The sequence below is a fragment of the Alosa sapidissima genome, chromosome 16, assembly GCF_018492685.1.
Source record: "Alosa sapidissima isolate fAloSap1 chromosome 16, fAloSap1.pri, whole genome shotgun sequence".
NCBI lineage: Eukaryota > Metazoa > Chordata > Actinopteri > Clupeiformes > Clupeidae > Alosa > Alosa sapidissima.
Genome location: NC_055972.1, coordinates 21,507,665 through 21,525,239, shown reverse-complemented (window position 1 = coordinate 21,525,239; position 17,575 = coordinate 21,507,665). Strand labels below are relative to the sequence as shown.

Below are 17,575 nucleotides of genomic sequence, written 5' to 3'. Positions count from 1 at the left end.
GCTTCTCCACCGTCTCCCCCTTCCCCTCCACCCACCCACCCCAATCACCACTCCTGTTCCAGGCAGTCACAGGAGCACCACACTAATAATACTGAATCCCACTTGGCTGATAATCATTTCCTCTATCTCGCCTGCAAGACTTACAGCTACATTGCTGCTGGGATGAGGGACTGGGTGGAGGAAGGACTAAGATGAATGCCTTGTGACAGGATCTCTTAAAAAACACAGAAGGATAAGAGTCGAGTGCAGAAATTCAGAGGATGTCGGGGAATTGCTATTGTTTTGACCTGCAGCCAGGGGCCGTGCGCGGCATACGGATGCTCCTCCGTGGCGAAGGCTCCCTCCACGCCGGTCGACACAAAGGTGATGGCCGTGTCTCCGTTTATGCTCTTGTACGTGAAGTGCCTCCCGTGAAGCAGCCGACCCCTGCGGAGCAAGCAAACATAGGAAGAGACAGCGGGGTGTTAGAGGCGAGACGCTCTTGACCGTAGGAATGAAATCGTGATAAATGCTTGTGAGCTGTGACCATGGGTTTATCTGGACTGCCTTTGTTGAGTGGGTTTGTGGCTGCCTGGGCTTATCTGATGGGAGGGGAGAACAGTTGGGCTAAAGTGCTGTGGTGGAGGTGGCCAAGGGAACACACTGCAGGGCCCCGGTACACACACTCTGTTCAAAACAAAGGCCTCTCTGTAGGGACTCGCTGACTCGCGTCTCTTCCTCCACACACACACACACACACAGAATCCTGAATTTCCACATGGAATGGCAGTACTATACATCAATGTTGTCCATAGTTGTACACATCGTGTTGGGGACTAACCAAAAAACACCATATCCTGGCTGTAGAAGGCAGTACACATATGAACTACGCCATATTTTGAACTTTGCCTGGTGCTGTCGTGGCTAACTCCGGAATGGGTTTGTAGAAGCTGAGGTGTGACTGGCACTAAGGGGACTGGGTGAAATGTAATATTCAAAGCTCAGTGGGTGTTTACTCAAATGTCTGAGCTCAAGGTGACCTTGGAGGTTGTCGTACCTGAGGCAAAGGGGCAAGAGTGTGCCGGACTCTTGGTTGAACTTGAGGTGGACGCTCTCTAGCTGCCGCGTGCGTACCAGCTCGTGAGGGACGATGGCTGCTGAGCTCTCGCTCTCCAGGCTGTCTTTACGGCTTCTGGGAAGAACGAGGGGTGGGAGAGGAGGAAGACAAAGACAACAAGAGAGAAAAGGGAGGGAGAGGGGTAAAAAAGGAGAGAAGCACAGCATGATTAACCTATAAACAAGCCCTTGCACCTCCTGAGGGTCGTGGAGCAGATTAACTCTGTGGTTGTGAAAAAGGAGGGCGTGGACATGAGGATCCTGAACGGACACACGGGCCATGGGAAGCACACACAGGCCTCAACCACATCCACACAACACACTTATCGAACACACACAGGCCTCAACCACGTCCACACAACACACTTATTGAACACACACAGGCCTCAACCACGTCCACACAACACACTTATTGAACACACACAGGCCTCAACCATGTCCACACAACACAGTTATCGAACACACACAGCTCATCACGCCACAGGACCACTGATAAATATCCAAACTAAAAGAATGTAACACCAGCATCTTAATCTACAGTCTCTCTGCTTCAAGCTTGGGTGTATTATCTAACATTTGGGTTCAAGATCTCCATTGGAAAGAGTACATGAACCAAACACATGTTCTTTTTTTCCCTCTCAATAAAAAGATGAAATCCTAATTTATAAACAAACCACTTGAACAGATTTGTGATAAAAAGAGAACATGAGGGTGGGTGAAGTGAAAGAAAGACAGTGACCTTTCAGTCATTTTTTGTTTTACTGGGTTATTTTGGGTCGTCTCTTACCTTGAAGCCTGCTGGGTCTGCAAATGTCCCAGTGATTGTCTATGGAGAAATTAGGGGGCAGGTTTGTACCACAGTGAAGAACCAAAAAAAAAGAGAAAGGCTCATAGATTCTCTATGGCATTTATTGCAACCAACCTTTTTATTTTATTTTTTACTGCCAACACACCTATCAATGGGCTGGCCTTCCGTGAACACCTCAGGACACATAACCAGCCAAACACAGAATGTGCCCTTCTACTTCTACTGCACCCATCCTCTTTATAAAGCTCAGGTGGAATGAACCACTATACACCATGATTCATTAGACAGGTTACTAATAAGTAACATTATTATTGCTGAGGTGGTGTTGCGGAGTGATTAATTGCATTGAAATGTGGCATTCAGGGATCCATAATTCTGGTGATGATGGATCAAAGAACACAGTGGGACCTTCAGTCTCAGGTTTACAGTAAAAGGCCCCGGGTCTTTAGACTGTAATTAGCCTTCACATTCTGTGTTGCTGGGAATGGAATGGAAAAGTGGTTAATATAATCCAGATATCTCATGTGTTTTCTGTCGTGAAATTGCTATACATAACCCCAAGCCTCTGGTCATTTTTCTGTTGTATTAAAATAAAACACACACACACACAGACAGTCTCCAAAGCCTAGGCTGTTACTTTTCTCTCTCCACCCCAACACCATCCAGACACTAATTGGACAGATCCCTCCACAGCAGACATGACCGGAGGTGTGCTTTCAACACACACACACACACACACACACACACACACACACACTCAGAATTAGCTGGATCCCTAGAGGCAACCCACAGCTAGTTCACATGTGATTGGAGGATTAGAAAGCGCCATGGTTTTTAGATTCATACATAGTGGCAGCCATCTTCATCACGGTGAGGGTGGAGAGTGGGCTGATTGTGGAATGGGGGAGCTGTGTCTGTATGTTAGAGAATAGTGTGTGTGTGTGTGTGTGTGTGTGTGTGTGTTTTGAAACTCTGCCACTGACAAAGGAGGACACACTAGGATCAACATCCCAGCAGGGAGAGTAGGAGGTGGGGATGAGGACAGGATAGTAGTGTGTGTGTTGTGTGGCACAGGGAGTGAATGAGTGAGTGCGTTTGTGTGGTGGGGAGAGGGATTATGCGCACACAACCTTGTGCTGAGGCGAACGGGGCTTCCAGAGAGCGATCAATAGGGGGAGAAAAGGAGAGGACTGCGAGTCTGCTGCCAAACAGCCCTTTATGGAGCCCAGCTCCAAACACAAAGATTCAGGAACACACACACACACACACACACACACAGTGCAAATACTTTGCCACTAGAAAACAGCAACTTAACTAAACCAGAAACCCATCACATGACATCTCTGCAGTGACCCTACACAGAGAGTGGTCTCTATCTATGATGAAGATCTTAATAACCACAAACAGACTGGCATGCAAGCACATACACCCTCCCCATCCTACACACACACACACTGGCTCAGTCCTGTCTTAATTACAAACATGACTGGTATTATCAAGTTTCTTGTGGTAACAGTAGCATTGCTACAACAGTAACTAGCCCTGGTCTAGTCACCTAAGGCACGAAGAGTGGAAGAAAGAGGCCTATCTCTGGGCTGAGATACAGTTTGTGTGTGTGTGTGTGTGTGTGTGTGGGGGGGTCTCGCTGCTGTCTTCCGCACAAACAGCAGGCAAATCAGAGGAATTTAATTAACGCATCTCTCTTTTTCTCACCCTCACCCCCACACTCGCTCACACACACACACACACACACACACACACACACACACAGGAGCTACAGGGGTTTTTAATAAGTCTGAGTTATTAATGTATTATGAGATTAAAAGTGCAGGTGTCAGCGTTTTCCTCTCGCTCGCGCGCACACACGTCATCCTCACAGCCATGATGTTTGGGCAGAGCAGCCAAAAGCAGAGAGAAGCGATGAGCTCTTGGCTATTTATTCTGTCTGTCCCTATGACCCACTAGTGCTGTAGGAACGACTGAGACCACTACTGTTCAATTGTGACTGACGGGCCGACACATTTCACAAAGCCGAATGCAAAACTAGGACCACAAGGTGACGCTAACTGTTTATAAAATGATCTTCAAGAAACTAAAAGAGGAGAGGTCTGGGTGCTGTGCTTGCACTGCTTGATTTATTGTGTCTGAGGTGAGTTACTTAGGTCTGCTGGACTCTTGATAAGGACTGCGGGGGATGAGTAAGCGTATAATGAGGGTAGTTCTGCTACACGGGTGATGAAGGATGATGTGTCTGTCCCTGGCTGTCCAGACCAGCTGGCCGGGGTCAAAGATCAGGAGCCCTCAGACGACTGTGAGGAGCTTGCGTCTGACCCCACGCAGCTTGGCTCCCCTCCTCAGGGACACTCTCTCAAGGCAAATGGTTGTTGTTGCCACTACATGGTTAACAATACTGTTTGGTGGATCCCCTCCTCATACAGATATGTACATTTCTCAGAACCTAAAATGAATAAGGTCAGCATATTTATTTTGAACTTTATCAAAATCTACAAACAAAACGGTCAACTGTTATAGTACTTTGAGTGATTACTTTGACATCAGTAAGTAAGTAAACTAGTCATTATGATTTGGTAACTTTCATAAGCTAGTCTTTTAAGTCTACTGGGTGACGCCGTCCCTAACTCCATTGCCGTCCCCATCTCAAAGCGGCTAAGTACTTTAACAGGGGAAGAATCAGCCAATCCCCTAACCCACATCTATGGAGCAAGAGCCAATCCTGTCTCACCTGTGACCTCGGACAGTGAGCAGCATTAGGAAGTCACTGAGACGCACACCACATACTCTATGAGAAAGTCTTTTCTTTGCTAGCAGGCTGTAGACCGAATATGGGCCAAATCATGAACAGAATAAACGTATTACCCCAGAGAAACAAAGGCTAACATGTAAGTACTCCAGTGCTGGACATGATGGAATAAGTATGACAAAATGAGTCATTGACCAGCATCAATGTCATTTGGGTGGGACACAGGATGTGATATCAGTGCTGCGCAGCTCGATGTTCATGAATGCGGGTGGTCTAATATCAGTCCACACTACGACACCAATGCCCTCATAATTGCTGTGCTTCACCTTACACTGGGTGGTGAATGAAATGCTGTCCTGTTTAACAAAATGGGGAAAGAAATAAACTAATGTTACGATGTAACCATGTAAATAAGCAGAGAACTCACTGGGGTCGATCGTGGTTCTGCCTTTGGCCACCTATTGGCGGGAGCACAGCCTTGCTGTTGATCTCTAGTCCTTTCCTCAAGGCTTCTCTGATCTGCTCTGTGTCTGTGGACACAAACAAACACACACACACACACACACATTGAGACAGTCAGGGCACAGCTTATGGGTCCTCAGATTGCTCCATATGCTACATCTAAGCTAGTTCCGGTGTAAATGGGTTCCCAGTAATCTGAATTTAAAGAGCTTATTCCAACCACCACCACAGACAGAACAGGGCCATCCTTAAAAGCAAATACATGATGACCTACATTACATTCAACACTGAACATGAGACATAAAGAGCGATTCACAACAACGATAAAGAAGCATCATTTTTGTGGAGAAGCACAACAGATAGGCATTAGAATGATGAGAAAAGACAAACCTGGGTGTGTGTGTGTGTGTGTGTGACCCACCTTTATCGGAGAGGCGTCGGGGCTGTGAGCCGATGCAGATGCTGCGGCTGTCGTCCTCGTCCTCTGGCGGCCGGCTCAGGTCGTCCCACACACACTTGGCGCTCACGCCACTCAGGTTGGAGCCGTCCGTCTCAATGCCCTTCTCCACTCGCTCCTGCTTGGAAATGCCACACACACATACAGGAACATCACATACACAGCCCTCATGTGCTAATGTCACACACACACTCAGACACACACTCAGACACACACACAGATAACAATCTAACACACATTTCTCCCCTCATTTACATATGGAACCCTGACATACAAACTTCAGACAGAAAATGACACAAACATTCATAAGGTACAGACACATTTAAATGCCATGATGTTTGATATTTACACCATCCGTTAAAGGTGGGCGATCTGGCCCACAGATTATATGACAATCCTTCAAATCACAATCTAAATCTTTCCTCTATTCTTTCTTTTGCAAAACATGTATAGCACTGACAGACTAGGAATAGGTGCTGGATTTCGGTTTGCTTGCACTTAAAAACACAACACTACATTAAATATAATATCACACTGCTTTCAAAGTGCAGAGTCTGAGTGTTGATTTTTCAGTGGTTGCTAAGTGACTTCTCAACACCAAAAATAAAAAATGTACATCATAGCAAATCTAGAGACACTGTCAAATTTCACAATCACCTACAGTACATCAGGGGTATCAAACTCATTTTAGGCAGTGGGCCGGATTTTTTGGAATGAAACCTTGTGGGGGCCGTCACTATCATGGTCATTATAATTTTTCGGCATAGGTATCAGAATGTTGTGTGATATGGTCTTTCACTATACCCACTTATGAGCAAACAAGTACAAATCATGTACTGTTGTCATATATACTGTTCTTTCTCTCTTAAACTATGCAGTATTGCCAATTTCCTTACCGTTTTCTCGGTTTTTGCTTCTTTTTCGCCGGCTTTGTCATGACGAATGTCTGAAAAACTCCATCGCTACCTTTTTATAGCTGGTGCCTGGTGTGTATGTGTATTTGAATGCAGTAAAGCAATTCGTTACACTCGTTATACTTCCTGACACTGAGGCCGTCGGCCCGCCGGCCCACAGTTGCAAGGCCCACAGTTGCAGTTGCACAAAAACGTTGCCTGGTGTCCCTTTAAAGAATCCGTGACATTTGACCATGTATAGTGTACACCAGCAGATGGAGGTGTTTTACACCACAACACATCTGTGCTCCCGCCCAGCACAACCAAAAGCTGACCAGCCGCATAACATCCAAGAGATGTGTGAATGACAAGACATAGAAACAGGGCTGTTCTCGTGACCTTCAGAAAAGGCAAAGGTGTTTATCCTCCCAAAACACTGACTGAGGTCCCGACCCCCATGTTTGTTGTTCCAAGCGGAGGAAGCAGAGAAGCTGTGATGCACTAAAAAAAAGGCTTACTTGTAGGTGTGGGTCGATCTCAAATATCGTCTCTCCTCTCCTCATGTCTGTGACCAGCCACGGGCCCCCTGCCCTGTGGGGGAGAAAGAGAGGAAGGTGTTTGCATACGGTTATTCGGAAGCCAGGTTAAAAGCAGACTTCCTTTTGCTGGTCACACAGCTAAACAGAAAAGCTTTGTTGTGTAGACAAAACCAGGCTCACCTTGCATTCACACCACCCCCCACACCATGGCTCTACAGTGCGTCCATTTCACTCGCGCATGCGAGTAAAAATTAGTGCATTTTGCGAGTGCAAAAAAATATTTAGGCGCACTGGTGCGAATGACTTCTAACCATGTCAATGTTTGTCTACAAAATACACCGCAACATCGAGAAACATTACTGGTGCAAACCATAGAATCACACATCACATCGCGAATGCAGCATAAAAACTACACCTCCCATCAACGTTAGCAGTTTCGCGTTGTGACTCGCTAGTAGTTGCTTCTATCAAATCCAAGAGCGCGCAGGAAAAAGCGGAAAGTTAGACTAGCCAGCCAAGATGCAAAGATTGAAGAAATTAGTTCTTCTATCCACCGAATTCATTGGATATAGGAGGAACAGGATGAGATTCTGAGAATGCAGTGAGAGAAGGAAAGGTAACCTAACATGCCTTTTAGCCCAGTTGACGTATTGGCTGCAATATGCAAAATATAGCTGTAGCGAACCGGCACAAAAGTAGCCTCCCGTAATACTCCCATTTTATTCAAAGGTAGAACGCTACTGACAACTCCAGGCTTCCACGCTAGGGCGTAGGTTTGGTCTGAGCTTTGGTGGGGACACTACCCACTAACCCCCCCCCCCCCCTCCCCCCTCAACTCTTTCACCAGCCACTATAGATATATAAAATTATTAAAATGTGCTATTGTCTACTATCCATGATTAAAATGTGCTACTGTCCAAATTGATCTAACTATACTGTGTAGCCAACATAATCTGATTTTAATATGTACAGATATGTAGGCTATATTTAACATTTAACATTTATTTTCTATTTGGTCTGTTATGCATTGACCCATTTAAGCACAGCTCAGTTTTAAGAAACTTAAATACACGCATGCTTAGCATTTTGTGAAAAGAAAACATTAAGGATACATTGACAAACTCTTAACCGTGAGCTGCCTGTATATTCTCTGATTCTAATAATTATAGATATCTAGGCGATGTAAGCACAGCTCAGTTAAGAAATGCTTAAAGCCGAAAGATCATGTTGAATTTTGCTACAATTTATTTCAAAACCGGATTACTCTGGAACAGCTAACTATACACGGGAATGCATTACACCTTTGTGTTCGGTAAGGTCTGCTGTTTATTCTGATATAGGCCTATGGTTTGTCATGTGTTGCGTGAAGAGTGTGTAGGCCTACGATATTACACCGAGAAGAATGGATGTGGAGATGGCCAGACGCAGAGAATAATTATTAAATATCTTGAAGTTATTTTTCTCGCGAACTGTTTATCACAGCAAATAGTGGCTATAGCACCGTTTAAAAGCTGAGAAAAGGCTCTTTCATGTGACACATGATGAGTAGCCTACTTCTCGAGGAGTTTAACAGAGAAGAATGGGTGAATTTGGACGCAATTCATATGCCTTGTAGTGCGCCATGCTGCGCAAGAGAATGCGGCTCACTGGTAGTTATTATAGGTAACTTCAAATCAGCGCGATTTACCCTTATAGGCCTAGGCTGCACATTACAAGATCTGTACGAGATGATCTGCAGCACTAAAGTGAGAAATGATTTAACTCTTTGTGTAGCGAATGTGAGCGCTTTTTTTCCACATTTCAAACTGAATATTGGTGGGGACATTTCAGTCGTAATTTGACATTGGTGTGGACACGTCCTTCAGTCCCCACGCAAATCTACGCCCCTGCTTCCACGCATGCTTGTTTGTTTACACCGAATACAAGTTGAAGTGCAAAACGAAAGTAGGCCTAACGTTTGCCTACTGCCCCCATCAATGCAGATATTTTTAAATAAAAACATATAAAAAAAGTATAAAACATATATCCTTGATTAGCCTATGTTGGGTTTTGTGGAAGAGGAAATGGACTGTTTTAGTAGTAGTATTAGGCAGTATGCAGTCAGATAGGTCACCATGGGCATATTTGGATTAGCTATAGATGGATTCACAAATAAATAAATTAGCCTACATTTGGCAGGATACTTGATATATGCTAAATGCAAATATGGCAATGTATTATTTTACATTAACAAAATGTAGGAAAATAGAACAGACTGAAAATAAAGTAGGCACTGATCTTTAAAATCCTGTTTCCTGTAGCCTAAATGTTGTCAGTCATTCTTAATATTTGCAATTGGTGCACTGGCATGTTTAACTGTTAGCTGCAGTATAATGTTAGATTATGTGTAAGTTAAGTACAGAACTGACTGTGCGCCCAAATTTTTGTCTGTGCTCCTAAATTTTTTAACTTGGGCACACAAGTGCTCCAGAAAAAAAATGTTAGTGTAGAGCCCTGCCCCACACACACATTATCTTGCTCTGTCTCTCTCTTTCTCGCTCTCTCTCACACACACACGCACACGCACACGCACGCACGCCTTGGAGAGCAGAGTAAATGTGGGTGGTCTGGTGGTGCTCACCATGTCCACCCTCCACTCACACACAGTGGAGCCTAAACATAATCCACAGCCCTTGTGTGAATGCAGACACAAGCAGGGGTGCGCATACGCACGCACGCACACACAGCAAGCCCTGTGAATTGGTGTATCTGCCTTATTGTTTATGTTATACATGCACATTGCCCTCCCTCTAAACAGGCCCAGTACTCACATGTGCACCCCTCGTAGGAGATCCAAGATGCCCTGGCCGTTCCACTGCTGTGCTGCCTGCAGCTCCTCTGTACACACACCCACAATCTGACAGGACGGACACACACACACACACACACACACACACACAATCAGAGAAATACCAACAGGAAAATGGCTGAAGTAGAAATGATAGACAGCACAGACAGCTTGTTAAATGTGTCCCTTTTGTTTTCTTCTTCATTTGAATCTATATCAATTAGAACAATGTCAACTCAGACAGTGTGACTGCACATTTATAGAAATACTATAATTTACATTTAATCAGTTTTGGACAAAACATTCCTCTACATGTAAAATACATATATATATCGGAAACTATGTGGAAGTGTATGTCACACACAGTCTCTTGCAGCTGACCTGCAGGAAGCTGACTTGCCCAAAGGGAGTGAGCACGGGCTGCATCTGGGGGTCTTCAGTCAGGAGCATGTGCTGGATACGAGACTCACTGTTGTCCAGGGGGCTGTGCCACGAGATGTGGTCGCCACTGCAGAACGTGTTTTCTGGACAGGCACAACATGAGGTCACACAACAGGGAGGGACAGACTTACACACATACTCCTTATTATTTCTGGATTGAAAATATCGACACCCAAAACATTCCGTAAAAAAAAAAAAAAAACTGGACAAAAATCATAGCACTGCTGGTACTCAATAAAGCAGCTGAATGTTTTAAGATGAGCACCTTTGATAGATACTTTATTGACACCCAGGGGAAATTCAAGGAATTTTGGGGAGAAGAGGTCGGGCCATTCTTCGTCTGTGTCTGTGTCTGTGTCTGTGTCTGTGTCTGTGTCTGTGTCTGTGTCTGTGTCTGTGTCTGTGTCTGTGTCTGTCTCAGCAGGCCCACCTAGGAGTGGTTCTCTGGGGGTAACAGGCGGCGCTGCAGGCTGGCCTCAATCCCATCCCAAAGAAAACCCCTCCGCTCAGATTACCAGATCAAAGATGTGGCCCAATTGATTCGGCAACAATCCAAATGTTGCCAAGGTCAGAGAGGGTCCTCCCTGTTCCCTCGGTAATTGTTTGGAACTTTGTCAGAACTATGTTTTGTTGTGCGTCTGCATGCACTCCCCTAAAACCTCTAAAACATAATGAAGCAGCCAAAGAATGGTATGGTGGAAATGACATGCTCAACACAAGTAATGCCTAAAGGACTGGAGCAAGGCGGTCTCCTGCTTCTCAAAGCAGGGCATCTTTCTTCGCCAACGGTTGAGCTGCTCAATTTCTCAGACCAATGATTCAGTAACATGGATTAAATAGAATCCCGAGACAAAAAACTACTTATGAGAATCATCCCAAATGAGGAAATGAGATTCCACAGAGGATCCATGACTCCCAACAGCTGAAAGATGCAAGTCTAATCATTTAGGCTAATCAGAAAAAGAAATAAACGACCTGCAAAACACTAGAGTAGACATGCAAAACCTGACCTGAATATAATCTAGGTGGCTAGGCCCACTTCAGAGAGGGCTTCAGCATGCACCAAGGCTAAACTAAACCACAGAACCTGGGCCTCCCTAGACTGGAAACTGATAACACAAGAAGAGTCCAACTGTCTGGGCGGTGCCATACTTTTGCTTCAGACTGAGGAAGGGAAACAATAAGAGCTTTCAGACATACGTGTAAGACTGGAGGTTTTGCGGATGTTAAACGGTGGGGCCGTATATCTGAACGACATAACCGGTAATATGGAAGTCCGAATTTAGCCGGTTGTTCTACTACTCCCCCCCCCCCCCCTAGTATTTCCTCCGGACATTATGTAAATGTGCTGTGTCTGAACGAAGCGTAGAACATGCGGTTAAAATTCACACCTAGTGAGAGGGCGTGTCGGTGACGTTTCTTTCGTGCGTCCATGTAAGGGCAGACAGGGAACGGCAAGAGACACGTTGATGTAGCCTACAACTGCATTGCAAGGCCAAAGGAATTCAAAAGACCAAATCATCATAAGCAGAAGGCGCTGAAAAGGCAGTAGCCTACAGCAACGTCGTTAACGACAATAACAGGAGTATTTAATAAATTGTTAGCCAACACGGTCGGTTTTCTGTTCATTGATAGCCTTCTCATGACCTCACTGCTGAGCTCGCTGATATTTGTTGAGCATAAATATGCCTAGAGAAAATGAAAACGAAGAAAACCCAACTTTGTTCCAAGCTCCTTACGTAAATGCATTAGACACATGGGGAGAGGATGCTTTTGGAAAAATAAACCATGAAAAAACGAACCACGTCACTGTTATGTTAGTATTTTTTTTTATGCTTAAAAACGTTGTATATGATGGCCTTGAAGTCTTGAGTTAGCCTACTGAATTGGCTGGTACCATAAAGTTTGTGCATGCTCTCCAACGCAAACCAGATTTGGGGTTCAAGTAATTCTGCTACATAACGTTGAAAACAGATAAATGTGTTTTTTCGAAGCACATATACAAATACTTTAGGTCAATTTCAAGTGCGCACTTACGTGACTACTTCAAATATTAGCCTACGCACAATTGATTTATCTTCTTTAGCCTACATAATGCATACACTTTGTAAACAAACAGCAGCTGTGACAGCGGCCGCATATATTCTGCGTCATATCTCGCCTCTTCTGAACTCTACAAGCCCCCACCCCTCACTCGACAACCACACGGAGGTTCTGTAATGTGCGTGTATGTCGTTCTCACATAGGTCCGTAAAAGGTCAGTATAAGGTCCGCAGGTTAGCATCATATCTGAATCATCCGAAGGGTAGGACCTCCGTTTGACAAACCTCCGTATATACTCAGGAGGTTATATCTGAAAGCCCTTGGTAATAGTGTGTATGTATGTGTGTGTGTGTGTGTGTGTGTGTGTGTGTATTTGGTTGAGAGAGGGGCAGACTGGGGATTTTGCATTCATATGAGGTCTGCAGCCCACCCACGCTCAAATTGGCCCCAGCTGCACTGCAGACAGGGGCCAGAAGAGAAGCCCAAGGAGAGAACTCTCCATCCCCCTTCCCCCACTGTGTACAGTACAGGCGGCTGGTGGATTTGGGGAGACTTATCAAAGTGAGAGAAACACCCACATGCAGTACAAATTCAATGACTTAAAGGAGAATTCCGGTGTGATATTGACCTAAAGTGTGTTGAAACATGATACCGAGTGTGAACGTATGTCTCATAGCTCACCTCGGCTTGTCCCCTGCACTCAGAAATCTGGCGCTAGTTAGCCGATGCTACCAACAGCTTTTTCAATGGTGGTGCTTCGGCATCGGGCTAGCCATGCAAATAAATCACTGTTTTACACCATTTACGAGGCTCAATGTATCTCCACACTTCATTGGTAGACTTCCGAGGGCCCTGACATTTAAAACGAGACATTGAGAACTTTGAAAAAGCACTGGTAGTTTACTTACAAGACGATTTATGCAGACAGTATATTCACGAAGTTTAGCTAGTTTATCTTGAATTTAGTCACGATATGTAGAGCGACGAGTAAGAATGAACAGGTATGATAAGGGAACAGATTCCAAAAATAATTCAGTGGAAATGCATGAATTCCCGTTTCTTCCAGTAGCAGCAACTGGAATCCATGCATTTCCACGGAATTATTTTTGGAATACATTCACACTCGTTATCATTTTTCAACACACTTTAGGTCAAAATCACACTGGAATTATCCTTTAAGACCTTTTTTAAGACCTCTTAAAGTAAAAATGAATGCCAATTGCAGAAATTGTTGTAGGATAGGCAAGTAACAAAAAACAGAACTGTCAACGCTAAAGAAGTTTTTGGAGTACAACTTATGTTGAACCTTTTTTGAAAAACAGACATAAGACATCATATTTTTGTATAGTTCACTATAGTTCAACCTAAATTGAAATTGAGAGTGTATCTGAAAGCGTATCCATTTAGACTACAGTAGATAATATATATAATCTCTTCCTGAACATTTCTGTTCTTTGAAAAATCTTGTTGATATTAAGAACTAAGAAAAACTTGGTCACCGCACACTCTCTCTTTCTCCTTTTATTTTTATCCCAACGTTTCGGCCTGCCAGCCTTTGTCAAGGTTCCTGGTATTAAGAACGAACACAAAACTCTCCCTCATGACATCAAATGAGTACTTAGGGTTTCTTTTTTATTCTTAATATAGCAAATAGCCAATTGTCATTTTTGTTGTAATTTGTAATTGACAACATGTACATATCAATAAAGATTGCTCTGAAAATGCAAATTCATATGTTTAACCTGCTGATGTTTGATAACTAGAGTCAGCACTGCAGACTGTACACATGATGGGAAAGTCTTGCAGAGCCATGGCCATCTAACATTATAGTCATTTCAGCGACACATGCACATGCCTTCACCTCTCATTATGATTACGGATTTAGCTGAAATAATAATCACTTTTTGATGCATTTGCAAAAATCTGCGCTCTCCGAGTAGCCTACCCTTTAATTGATGAATAAACAGGCTAGGCTACTATGAAAAGTTACGTTTACCACCTGCATTAGCCTACATGGACAACGTAACTTACTTGGCTAGCTGATGAATACCCAAAACCAACTGTGCACCAGGTCAAACTTATAAAAGAGGAAAGGTGTACCAGCGTACTTCCGATGTCAAAATGCGCAGCTAATGCAAAATGCGTACAGGTTGGCAGGTCTGAATGTAAGCTAAACGACACTCATTCTGCTCCAGTTCAAATTTAATGCCTGCCCTCATACAATTCCAGACATTTTAAGACATTTTACAGCCTTAAATATCAAAAATTAAATATCAGACGTATTAAGACTTTTTAAGGATCTGCGGGGACCCTGAATAAACACTTTTTTATGTTTATTTTTATTAGCAGACACTTTTTCCCAAACCAACATTTAACATTATATTTTAACCAAGGACCAAACAAAACACACCAGAGAGGTAGCTCATCCCTCTTTTAATTCCTAGAGAAACTCTTTTTATTCACAGAGAACGTTTGGGGGACAGGTTGACCCCACTTTGTTTGTTTCCAGTTTTCCAGTAGGGAGCATGGGCTGACTACAGAGACTGTTTTTTTACAGTGTACTCACGGATTGAGCAGCTAGCGGGTCGTGAGGAGATGATTGCTGAATGTGACAAAAAGTGTCACAGGCTTGAAATCGCGTAAAATCACTGACTGCACCTTTAAAACAAGTCAAGCCAGCACCAGTACCAATTGTGTCCTATCTAACATCCTGGTGAGCCTTGGCTTAGTGTGGCAACTGACACCACAATGCTTGAGGCTAGGCTAGCACTGTGGGTATGTGCCTGCAGATGTGTTACTTCCTCCACACCCCTCACTAAGCAAATGGCTTTGATGCATTTAGAGCATCTTTACATATTGAAAGACATTTCCCCCCCAAATAATAAATCAACCCACAAAAGCTTTTTTCCTATTCCAGTGGGAACTGCCGGCCTGTATTCTCAGTTATTCATTCGGTACCACTACTTCTTGTCATCCAACCACTAGCCACGTTTACATGGAAAGTTATTTTGTCATTCTGATTAAACTATTCCGATTGAAAAAATCATGCCGCCTGTTTACATGGGGTATGCTCTATTGTTGCCTACTTTTCATTGAGAAGATACAGCAGGCAATCTGATACTGTATACAAGGCTGTTCAATCGGAATAGCAATGGTATACACCACCTCTTTCATTACGATTAAAATTCTGATAAGATCAGGCATTTTTATTCCGATTGAGGTGTTTATATGATAATTCTTCTTCCGATTGAGCCGTTATTCCGTTTCTAATCAAATTTTTTTTAAAAGTGTCCATGTAAACGTGGCTAGTGATTTCTCCAATCTAACTCATGCCATTTCTCACTCGGAGGAGAAGAAAACCGTACAACTGGAGGGCAATTTAGGACAATTGTACACGCTCTCCAACGCAGGACAGGACTGATAATGAGATATTGCGCAGTGCAGTGCAGTGCCTCACCTGACTGGAAGACATATCGGGCCAGCCCCTGCATCAGCTCTGCAGGCCAGGTGGGGGGTGCCGTCTCCCCAGCCTCCCTCTTCAGTCTGAATGTCAGCTCAAAGCCAAAACCACTGGGGCCATCAGGACCCGAGAACCTGCAGAAGCACCATATCAGATACACTTGGCATACACGGAATAGGAATCTGTCTACACTTGACATGATAAGTACACTTAGCGTGCTCACAGGTAATGCAACTGTCCTTTGACCACTACACTTGGCTAAAAGTAACACAAACATGTGCCATACAGTAAAGCATCTAGCAATCATTTACTTGAAGTAGTATTTAAAGATGAATTTCTATTAAGGACAACCTCATAATCTATTCATATTCAATAACACCTTCAAGTGTTTTACTACATACATCAGACTAGCCAGGAATCATGTTATGTTGGAATGGTGTTATGATGACTATGGGTTTGTTTGCCTTACTCATGGACTCTGTTGTCTCCATACAGGTCGCTGAGTCCCATACTAATGTAATGCCAGTGCTCCTGGACATCCTGTGCCACACAGCCCATGTTCCTGTACATACTGATGTAGTCTAGTGGGTCTGGCCCACCTAGCCTGTTGATAAGAGAGACATAGAAAATTAAAGGCAGTCATCACCAGTCATTAGGTAGACAGCAGGAAAACGTTGCAGTCTGTAGCCAACTCTAAACTGAGGATTTGTGTGTACATGTGATTCCCTATGACATTAACGATTCAGTCATAACATCTCAAATTAGTTTTGAACCAATTATCAAAGTAGGTCGCACAACAACAGAGTGACTTGTCTGTCGGCTGCTGCACAGAAATGGCTGTGCTGTGCTTGGTCAGTCGTTGAACATAAACAGCAAACATCTGTTAGTGCATTGCAATGATGCAACATCACTGTTAGTGGACTGGTACAGCTAGTATACAAAAAACAACTTTTAGCGAAATACAAGTATGGAAAGTTAAAAGTTCTAACTTTTGCTCCACTAACGTTACAGTGTAAGTTTGTAAAGTGGGTGACCCAACTTAGCGTAACTTAGGTGCCTGAAAGGACAAAGTTAGGAATCTTCTTATGTTAATATGTACCTATACTAACTTTCGTCTACTTCACTAGCTAACTAGAAAATGTTATCGGAGGTGATACAATGTATATGGGTAGCCATCACGTTAATAAGAAGAGTTGGTTAACTTGCTAACTTCTTGCAACTTGTTAGCTGATTTGCAAAGAGTAACAATAACGCTAAAACTACATGCAAGTTTTTAATAGCCCGGCTACAATATCAACTGCAAACACTATGTTGCCTTCATAAGTAACTATGGCCACGACATTAAGTTAACAAAAACACAGACACATACCAGTATTTAACGATGGCTGTAACTTGCAAGGGGTTGGCCTGGTCGGGATACAAGCGCCTGCATTCCGCATACACAGCTTGGAGACCAGTGGGGAATAGCGACGCTAGCCCGAGGTGGGCTGCCGCGCCGCTAGTAGGCCGCATATCATCCATCCCACACCACAACTCCAAACTGATAGGATAGTCCGGGAGAAAACCCAGATAACCTAGAATATCCGACTATCGATTCAAGAGGGGTTCCCTTGTGTGGTTTTTGTTTATGTCTTCTGCAAGTTGGGTTTAACACCAAATGTGTAAGGGAACGACCCCTTTGTCCGTTCTCGTGAAACCCCTCCACAGTTTGTTATCTCTCTCACGGCACAGGCACTACTTTTGAGTGACAGCAAGTTAACCCAATAGAAACCGTGAGTTGAGCAGAGCT

At 43.9% G+C, this 17,575-nt stretch overlaps 1 protein-coding gene across 6 annotated transcripts in view; it reads right to left on the bottom strand.

Annotated features, from left to right (window-relative positions):
• The window catches only part of sufu (suppressor of fused homolog (Drosophila)), a 20,118-nt gene extending 2,594 nt beyond the window's left edge, over positions 1 to 17,524 (bottom strand). Inside the window, exons 1-11 of one of the 6 annotated variants that reach the window (XM_042066712.1) lie at positions 17,156 to 17,524; positions 16,256 to 16,390; positions 15,784 to 15,920; positions 10,224 to 10,366; positions 9,826 to 9,911; positions 6,995 to 7,067; positions 5,548 to 5,704; positions 5,092 to 5,194; positions 1,883 to 1,921; positions 1,037 to 1,171; positions 288 to 426 (exon numbers count right to left, since the gene is read on the bottom strand). In XM_042066712.1, coding sequence (XP_041922646.1) covers positions 288 to 426; positions 1,037 to 1,171; positions 1,883 to 1,921; positions 5,092 to 5,194; positions 5,548 to 5,704; positions 6,995 to 7,067; positions 9,826 to 9,911; positions 10,224 to 10,366; positions 15,784 to 15,920; positions 16,256 to 16,390; positions 17,156 to 17,307 — 1,299 coding nt within the window. In that variant the 5' untranslated portion in view covers positions 17,308 to 17,524. The remainder of the gene's footprint in view (positions 1 to 287; positions 427 to 1,036; positions 1,172 to 1,882; positions 1,922 to 5,091; positions 5,195 to 5,547; positions 5,705 to 6,994; positions 7,068 to 9,825; positions 9,912 to 10,223; positions 10,367 to 15,783; positions 15,921 to 16,255; positions 16,391 to 17,155) is intronic. The other 5 variants (XM_042066713.1, XM_042066714.1, XM_042066715.1 and 2 more) reach the window with 5 other exon arrangements.
• Between the last annotated feature and the right edge of the window lie 51 nt (positions 17,525 to 17,575).